A 9,116-nucleotide genomic window follows, 5' to 3' on the forward strand; every position below is an offset into this window, starting at 1 on the left:
TATATTTATTTAAAAAAATATTTTCTAGTTAAATCAATAAGCTCTTTTTTTGTTCTGTTAGATATATTCTATAATTAATAACTAAAATCATTTCAATTAGTTTGTGATATTAGGTTATAATATTTTAATCTCGGATTACCTTGAGATCTTCCGCTGGGCGTATAAGTATTGCTATGTCTCATCCATGAAGTGGTATAGGGACTATTGGGTGTGCCATAGTAGCCCTGAAGATCAGGTGCGGCGTAATTACTGCATGTGTCGCTGAGACTACCATCAGATGGTTTTAATACCCGGGGCGAAAATGACGCGCTCGTTGGTCCAACGCCAGCTCCTCTCTCGCGATGATGGGCAGACGCAAAAAGAGCGGTGAATTCTGGACTGCCGGGTTTTGGCAGGCTTTGTGAGCCCAGCATGAGACGATCTCTAACTGACTGTGAAAGTTGACTAGCGCTGGGACCGGTGAGACTGTAGCTCTTGTAGTGATGACCCTGATTTGATCCCGAGGAATTCGCTTGCAATTCCGTGGTGCATGTTTGTGTACCACCGGATACCTTGACCTGCATCCAAACAAAGAACTTGGACTTAATCAAACTTAATTTCTTCTATGTAACTTAACATAGCATATCTAATTATAAGCTAAACTGAAGAAAGTTATTTAGTTTTCTTAATTAAATCTCAAGTTAGTTTTAAGATATTGATAATAAACTTTGATCGTTGAATCAATTTCTGTATTTAATCAAGTTGCTTTAGTGGTTGTTAAGTATTTGTTCTTGCTAAAATTAAACCTTGAAATAATAATAAGCTTAAAAAAAAGAATCCAAAGATTCTAAGAATCGAGTGAAATATGAATAGAATTTTTTAGAAATTCTTGCATTACCTTAGTCCTTGGTACGGCGCTAACTTGAGCCGTTCTGGTAGCATCTTTGCTGCCATTTTGGACACCATTGGGACTCGAACTAGTGCCCGCACTGTGTCTCTTAACATAGCCAAAGCTTTGTGGTACCCCACGAACTTTGCTACTGTTGCTGGTTGATGTGCCCGACGAAACCTTTTGAGGTTTCTCACCATTCGCATATTCTGCCATAGTCTGTTTCCGATGTTTATCCTGTGTTTAAATTAAATTATACAATTATTATTAATGTCACTAATAAATTTAAATGGATAAATATTATTATATATAAATAGAATAAAAGCTATTTTTAATTTTAATTAAAGACTGTAAATCTACATATATAATATATTACACTACACAACTATTCTATTTCCTTAAATATAATAAAAATCATCATTCAACTATTAGTTACAATAATTATTCAATTCATATTAGTAAATAGAATCGCCAATTTTAGCGATCAATTTACAATGAAAATATATATAGAGAATTTACAGACCAAAGATTCCAATATTTTTTTAGAATATCTCACCTGCGACCTTCTAGAAGGACTAGGGCTGGGTGGTGCGCCCTCCTTGTCTCTCTCTCTTGCGGCACCAGCTTCGATGTACTTCTTCCATTGTTGACTGTTGGAACTGATACTGCTGCTAGAGCCGTTTGAGCTTTGCTGCTGCTGTTGTTGCTGGTGCTGCTGATGCTTAAAAGCCGAGCTCTCGGTCTGCTGAGAGCTGTCGGACTTTTTCACATGCGGATGATGACCACCAGGATGTCCACGTGAACCCACCACGCGGTACACTAGATTGTGACTGTTACTCTGCTGCGCCCCTTGGGGGGTGGCCGATCCTCCGCCACCCCCCACAATCACACCCCCTCCGCCAGGCACTCTCTGTGTATCATAGAAATATTGATGTATGTTAATTATGTATATAAATTATATGTACAAAAAAATTATATGTATAAATTATATATATTTTAATTCAGAATCATATTTTAACGAATTATCTAAATTTTTAATAAAAAAAATTCCATAAGGAAATTATTTTACATACACCCACACGCACTCACGCACGCACGCACGCACGCACGTACACACACATGTCATCTAAAATACATTATAGTAAATTGTTATATGCAATAAGAGATATTAAACAAAATTTACAATATAATACAGCAATTTTGGGATATTTAATTATAAGAAAAATATTCGTCCGGAAATATATTTTTCTTAAAATTAAATATTAAAAATAGTAACTATCTAAAATGAGACCGATATTTAATTATCAGCATTTAGGTCCAATCAAGATAAAAAATTCTCATGAGATAGGTACCAATTTCTAAGCTTGGTCAGAACCCTCATAGCATGATTCAGAACATGGGCGCCATTATGACGCAACGCTCTACGACGATTTTTACCAAAATTCTTACTTACTAAATCGTATATTCTTGCCTTCGTATAAAAATGATATATTAAGACGATATATATAAATATTAAGAAAAAATACAGATGCACTTTTGTATTTTCATGAAAAATGTATATAAATGGAATACAGTATGTAAATTATTAAAAAGTACAAATTCCAGGAATGTAGAAATGTAATAATTTTTCCAATATTATTGATAATTAAAAACTTATAAAGTTTCTTTAGAATTTTGAAAATGTACCTAATTAATAGTCTAAATAATATAAGAATTTCTAGAAAATGCAGAATAAAAAATAAAAAAAATCTTTGGACACATACACCAAAATGTTCATCAAGACGAAACGAGGGTGTGTACCCTTCCCCCATCTTTCTCCATGTGGAATCACGGGTGACTCACAGGGGTAGAAGCAGAAAGGCTCTTTGGGCTTTTAAGGCGAGGATCGTAAACGTACGCATGGTGGAAAGGCCATAAACGTGGGACAAAGAATCCGCGAGTCAAATACATTTTTTCACTCGATTTTTGCAAATAAGCACACACACTGGTTACTCATATTCTATTTATTTTTCAATCGTTTCTCTTTATTTAAAGAAAAGAATTAAAAGTTTTAATTATATACCTACTTTCTTTCAGTAATATCAAATTTTTTTTAGTCAGGAGTTAATTTACGAGACAGGGATTTTAGTTACTTTTCTATTTTTAATATTTTTATTTTCTTTGTCTTTATTTCCTTAATACATTTCTACTTTCTCGCAATATTTATTTTTTCTGTTAATTTTAAAAAATTTATCTCTTTTCTATTTTCTGCCATTTACCTTCATTTTAGATTTGCTTACATATTTCTATTCTTGTTACACTTAACTTTATTTTTCTCTATTTCATTGAATATTCCCTCTTTTTTCTATTTTCTACATTTTCTCATCTATTTTCTAATTATACTTTCCTTCTGCGTTTTACTTCTTTTACTATTTTCGAAACATATTGTATTTTTACCCTTGCATTTTAATTTTTTTTAATTTATCGTTTTTTGTATTGAAAAGCACATACCAGGTATAATCAACCACATCGACAAGAAATAGCAAACATTTGCGTGTCTTTGAGATACGCGAACTGAGCGCGAGAGTCCAAATAAACAGGGCGCGCCTCTTCCGAATAGATAGCTTTTCAAAACTCTTTCACGACACGGCCCAAAGTTTATTTTCCGAAATCGTCGACGTGAAAATATTTCCCATTTTTATGATTGCAAAGCATGCACCATAGAAAGACGATGTGCCTTGAGGCGATCGTGAATGATATCGATTCGTCTCAAGGATAATTCTCGAACAAAAGACGATTTTTCTTTAATGATATTATATTATTAACGAGCAAAATTATATTCTTGTGATATAAGAAATTATAACAAATACAATCGTATGAAGAGCATTCACAAATTATCTCAAATAGTCTAATTATTCTTAATTTAGAAAAAAAACTAATTTCTAATTATAAAATTAATATAGCACAGAAATAAGTGATTAAAAAAATAAGGAATTTTTTGAGATGCTTTAAAAAAAATTAGTGTTATTTCGTCTTTCATTTTATTTCTTGAGTAATTCTATTGTAAATTAGAAGAATTACTTACCATTTTTCCTTCCCTGTAGTGGAAGTTTGCAAATTCTGCTTATATTTCACAAATAAAGATTAGAAGAATAAGAAACATTTTCTCTTCTATTGTAATTTTACTTTATCGTTCATTATTTCGTTGAAGGGCTGTTTTTTTCCCTTTCTTTTTAGAAATTCCTAATTATTATTTTCATTTTAATCAATTTTTAATGGAAAAAGTAAAAATGTTTTATGCGAATTTTATTATAAATTTGGTATAAAAGTATTTTTTTAAAAAGTTCTTCCACACATTAATCTAAATTATATATTAATTAATTATATAATAATTGACTTAATATAAAGTTTAAAGTAAGACTTTACAAGATTTTTTTCTGTTACGTCTTACGCATGTCGAATTAATCTTTTTATTTATTAATTTTTGTATTATTACAATAGAGAGATAGTAACTATTAATTAACATTCTTCGCGAAATTAGTACGTTACAGCTAATTAATCGGCGATTGATGTTATTCTGAGTCTATCTAAACTACAGTCACGAATTAATACATTGATATCGATTATATGTATATGTATACATATAGTAATTAATAGACTCAATGCAAACCCATTACATAATTTTCCCCATGGGAAAATTAGGATTGTTCTTGTCAACGATGACCTTTGATCCGTTTCTACTATAATTTTACATCTCATTACTAGTACTGATATTATATATTAATTATTATATATTAATTAATTTTGCAATATGTTTAAATATTTTATGTCGTCGAAAAATTTTCTACAAATGTATTTTTTAAATAATATTTTGTAAAAATAATCAATTTTAATAAATTTATATTATTTATATGTGAGATCCTAACCAATATTTCATCCGGAAAATATCATTTTTTTTATCAATTTATTAAGTCAAAGTTGAAAATGTCGTTATAACACTTGAGAGATTTTTTTTGTCATATTTATCATCGTCTTGATAACTGTTATATTACGCCTGACATGAATTCGTTAATTAACTTTTTTTACTCGATATTTTTTCCTTTTTTTATCTACAACAGTTCAAGGAGTAAGTTCTTTACTTTATTACTCACATCGCCATTTTCACTTTTTTACAAAGATATACTCAATATTACTCCAATTAAGACAATTTACGTTCACTGCAATTTTCACTCCGGAAAATACAAAGGGTAGTGCTTTATCACCCCAGCGCCTTTGGATTACGGTTCCGAACGTAACGTACGAGGCATCCGAATGTTAACCGCCAACTGCGAGGGTCGACGATCCATAGCTCACTAGCCCTCTCGCCCCCACTTCTCCGGCGCACGGTGTAATATTACTAACGGGAGGTACTTCGCCCTCCCGAATCTGCACCTATTCGCTATGGGGTGCCACAGGAATAACGGTTTCACCCAAGTTACGATAAGAGATTAGGTTGATTTTATATTTAGAGGCTTAAAGCATACATATGCACATTATTTAATACTTATGCAACTAAAAAAGTATTTTTCAGAAATTATATTGAGATTAACAAAAGATTTAATTTTTTCATTAACATTAGAATTAAACATGTAATTTTTTAATTATCCAAAAAAATCCATATTATGTACATACAGATATTATATATCAAGATGTATTTAAATTGTATATACCGGTTCAAATTTCGCAAATTATATTAAATATTTTGATAAATCCTTTATTTCAAAAAAAGAGCTATTTTTTTAAGAATAACATATGTTATAATTAAAATGTTATGTGTGTTAAATTATAGTAAAAATTGAAAGAATTACACTTCACAAAGCATGGTGCTCTGTGAACTAATGTGCTTTAAATCACCGTTTAATCGACTTGATTTACGCCTAAAAGGGGTGGAAAAGAGAAGCATTACCTTGGTCAGCGATAAGAAGATCACGCGAGAGAGTCGGATTCCCTACGCTCCCATTTCCTTATCTCGAAGTGATTCGAAAAGGATTGTTACATTGAGTACCGATAGCTTTCATTCGAAATGGGCCTTATGCGACACTGAGCAAGTCGATAATCTAAGACCAGAGGATTAGAAAAAGGATTATCCAGGGACGAGGAAAAGTATCTCTCGAAAAAAAGTTACCGCCGTTAATCTTTTTACTAGTTTACTATATCATTCGCTACGAGGGAGATAAAAATTAAAAAAGAAATTAACAGAATATTTCGAATAATTATTAATGTATCAAAATATGGGAGACAAATGTAAAAAGTCTTATGTGAGCAACATTAGAAATTAAATAAAATTACATAATATAATACAAAGAAAAGAAATATAAACCATTATATATGTATATTGCAACAATGATTTAATAAAATAAATTAAAATAAAATAATTTATACTTAGAAATTGTCGGCATTATTAAATATAAAAATTGGATATGACAAAATAAGTAATTAAACAAATGCTTGTGCCTGTTCAAAATCTTCAAAATATATAACAGCCCGATTAAATATATTATTTCATAATATATTTATTATTCGTATTTTTACTGTAATTCATATTATAAGTAAAGCTATAAATATTTAATTAACGACTATTGTCGAGCTCAGCGGGCACAATTCAGTCGCGGTAAGTAGCTCACCGAATAAAATTAAGGGAAACTGGGAAGGGACATTATTATTTCGTTATAATAATCATTGTTAAAAGGGACGTTTATATCGATATGACAGACTTCAAAGCTATTAAAATGGCCGATTTACAATCCCACGTAATGCATGGATTAATGGATAACTAATAGATCGGCTTTTAATGGAAGGAAATATTATTATGTCTTGATAAAAGCCTATCTTGGTAAAAGATGCTTATCCTTCGGCTATCTATATAAGGATTAGTTCCAGCTAGTTCCAGATTAGTTTCCAACAAAAGTTCTTTCGTCTGATTTTTTAAAAGAACGTACAGAAACATTTTTTTCGAAAAGATAAATAAACGGAATTATTTATTACTGTGATATAAAGTTATATATTTTTGCGTTACTTTTTTCTGCTTTTAATTAAGGTATGACTTGAACGCAACGTAATTTTCATACAACAATAATCTTGATCGATTAAATTTCCAGTTAAGCCTGAAGTCCCGTAGATATTTTCGTATAATGTTGAAAGCTGCTTTGGTTCAATTTCTTTTTTCGTGAAAAAAGAGAGGCGGAGAGAAACAAAGAAGCAAAAGGGAAAAAGGAGCATTTATTATTTCGCTCGGGAAATATTGATTCTATTCGACGACGACCTGCCGTGACCTGGCTGCATAACTGCTTGCGACGCGTATAACTAATTTCTCTTTCTCTCGCGCGTTCTCTCTCTCTCTCTCTCTCTATCTCTCAAATAATTTCCTATTTGATTTTTCATTTAAATTAATTCAAATCTAAAAATATAAATGGCATTTTAATTTCAAAGAAATTTACACATGTTTCAGATCAAGATAATAAAATTAAAATTGATAGCTTTTTCCCCTAAAAACTATAAGATTATTTTAAATTTTAAATAAATACATTATAATTGATAATAATAATAATAATATGTCAGCTTCCATTTTTGTTTTGTTTTATTGCACACGTGCATATTTGAGAATTTATTTTAATAAAAATATTTCGAAGCGAGAGAGAAAAATATCGCAACTTGGCACACTCGAACGAATCCTTCGGGACAAGGGACCGGAAGTAAAAACAAACAGGCTAACAATAACGACAGACAAGTATCTACGTAAAAAAATTTACAAAAGTTCGTGTCGTCCTATCGTCACAGAAGGATTTGAAAGAATAGTATGTTTTTCCTTATATAAAAAGGAATAAGATACTTTAACTTTTGATCTTTAAAAAAATAAACAAAGAAGAGTCGAATACAACGCAATCAAAACATATCAATAGATTTTAATTTACACGATCACGTCTCATCTGTCGTGTCTGAATATATGTATTAACATACGATTGCACTTTAGATATGATTAGAGATTTCACTTTTAAAAAGGTTCAAAAGGATTTTTATTATTTTAGTTTTAGCACAAAACCAATTTGGATGATTATATTTTCGCATAGCGCTAACTTTTTATAATTCTATTTGTTCATTTTTTCTATTATTAATTTTAGATTGCTAATTCAAAATTATTAAATCAGGCTTTTGTTAAAAAAAAAAGTCGCATACGATAATAATAGAGAGAAACAGAGTAGAAGCTTAAAAATAGCGCTTTGCAATGACCCGCAAATAAAAAAATGGTTCTTTCGATAGTGGGACACCCAGTATGCGACAGCTGCACGGTGCAACAGCTGACGCGCACACATGCTCCATGCTTTGTGACTCGATTGTTCTGTGTAGGCTTGTGAGATCACGCCTGTGCACACATCGCTTCTTGTCCTTCTACACTCATTTGAGCGTTAATTAAAAAGAAATTTGATATCGATCAAGAATATTGTGATAAAAAAATAAACTCTGCTTCAAATAATCCCTAGATATAGAAAATTAATTAATAACTTTGATGAAACTTTAAATAAAAATCTTTTATCTTATCGAGAAATTTTCTCGTTCATCGAAGTGTAAATGCTTTTTTCGGAAAATCTTTTTAAGTCATATTAAGATGTTTTTGTCCTGTGGAAGACGTTACTCGTTTCTCATTACAATGGCAAATTTTTTATCACAATATATGATAAATGATAATTAGATAATTCTGGATAAAACCATCATATGAATATCATTGTATATTATTGATTTCTTTCTAATGATTAATATTTGAAGACACGGTAGTGTCTCGGCGCTAAGACATATACACAAACACATTGGATCTGTCAATTGTCATCCATCAATGATCTTAATAATTATCAAGAATATTCCTGATGACTGTCAGCATCGGTCCATTTAGTCATCTAGTATGCCAATGAGTCAACAATTGCTGGATTATATAATTCTAATAATTCAAAAGAACAAATGCTATTTTTAAAAATATTTTAATAATAATTCCGGTAACTTAAAAAGACGGAAAATTGATAAAAAAGAATATATGAAAAATATAATTCTATAAAAAGATTGCAAATGTTGTTTCAATTTTTGTTTAATAGATTTTTTTTTAATTAATATTCCTCAATAATAAATAAAATAAATAATTGGAAAAATAAAAAAATAAAAAATTTTAAAATTATATAATAAAATTGAATTAAGATAAATAGTATTATATAATATAAAAGACGAGAGAGAGAGAGAGAGAGAG

General features: G+C 30.3%; 1 protein-coding gene across 1 annotated transcript in view; it reads right to left on the reverse strand.

The window, feature by feature from the left end:
• Positions 1-9,116, reverse strand: part of LOC108745704 (protein sickie) — a 113,342-nt gene that overhangs the window by 34,420 nt on the left and 69,806 nt on the right. Inside the window, exons 10-12 of the mRNA XM_018482012.1 lie at positions 1,425-1,778; positions 878-1,105; positions 140-557 (exon numbers count right to left, since the gene is read on the reverse strand). Of these exons, the coding sequence (XP_018337514.1) occupies positions 140-557; positions 878-1,105; positions 1,425-1,778 (1,000 nt within the window). The remainder of the gene's footprint in view (positions 1-139; positions 558-877; positions 1,106-1,424; positions 1,779-9,116) is intronic.

This window comes from Trachymyrmex septentrionalis, unplaced genomic scaffold (genome assembly GCF_001594115.1).
Source record: "Trachymyrmex septentrionalis isolate Tsep2-gDNA-1 unplaced genomic scaffold, Tsep1.0 scaffold148, whole genome shotgun sequence".
In the NCBI taxonomy this organism is placed as follows: domain Eukaryota; kingdom Metazoa; phylum Arthropoda; class Insecta; order Hymenoptera; family Formicidae; genus Trachymyrmex; species Trachymyrmex septentrionalis.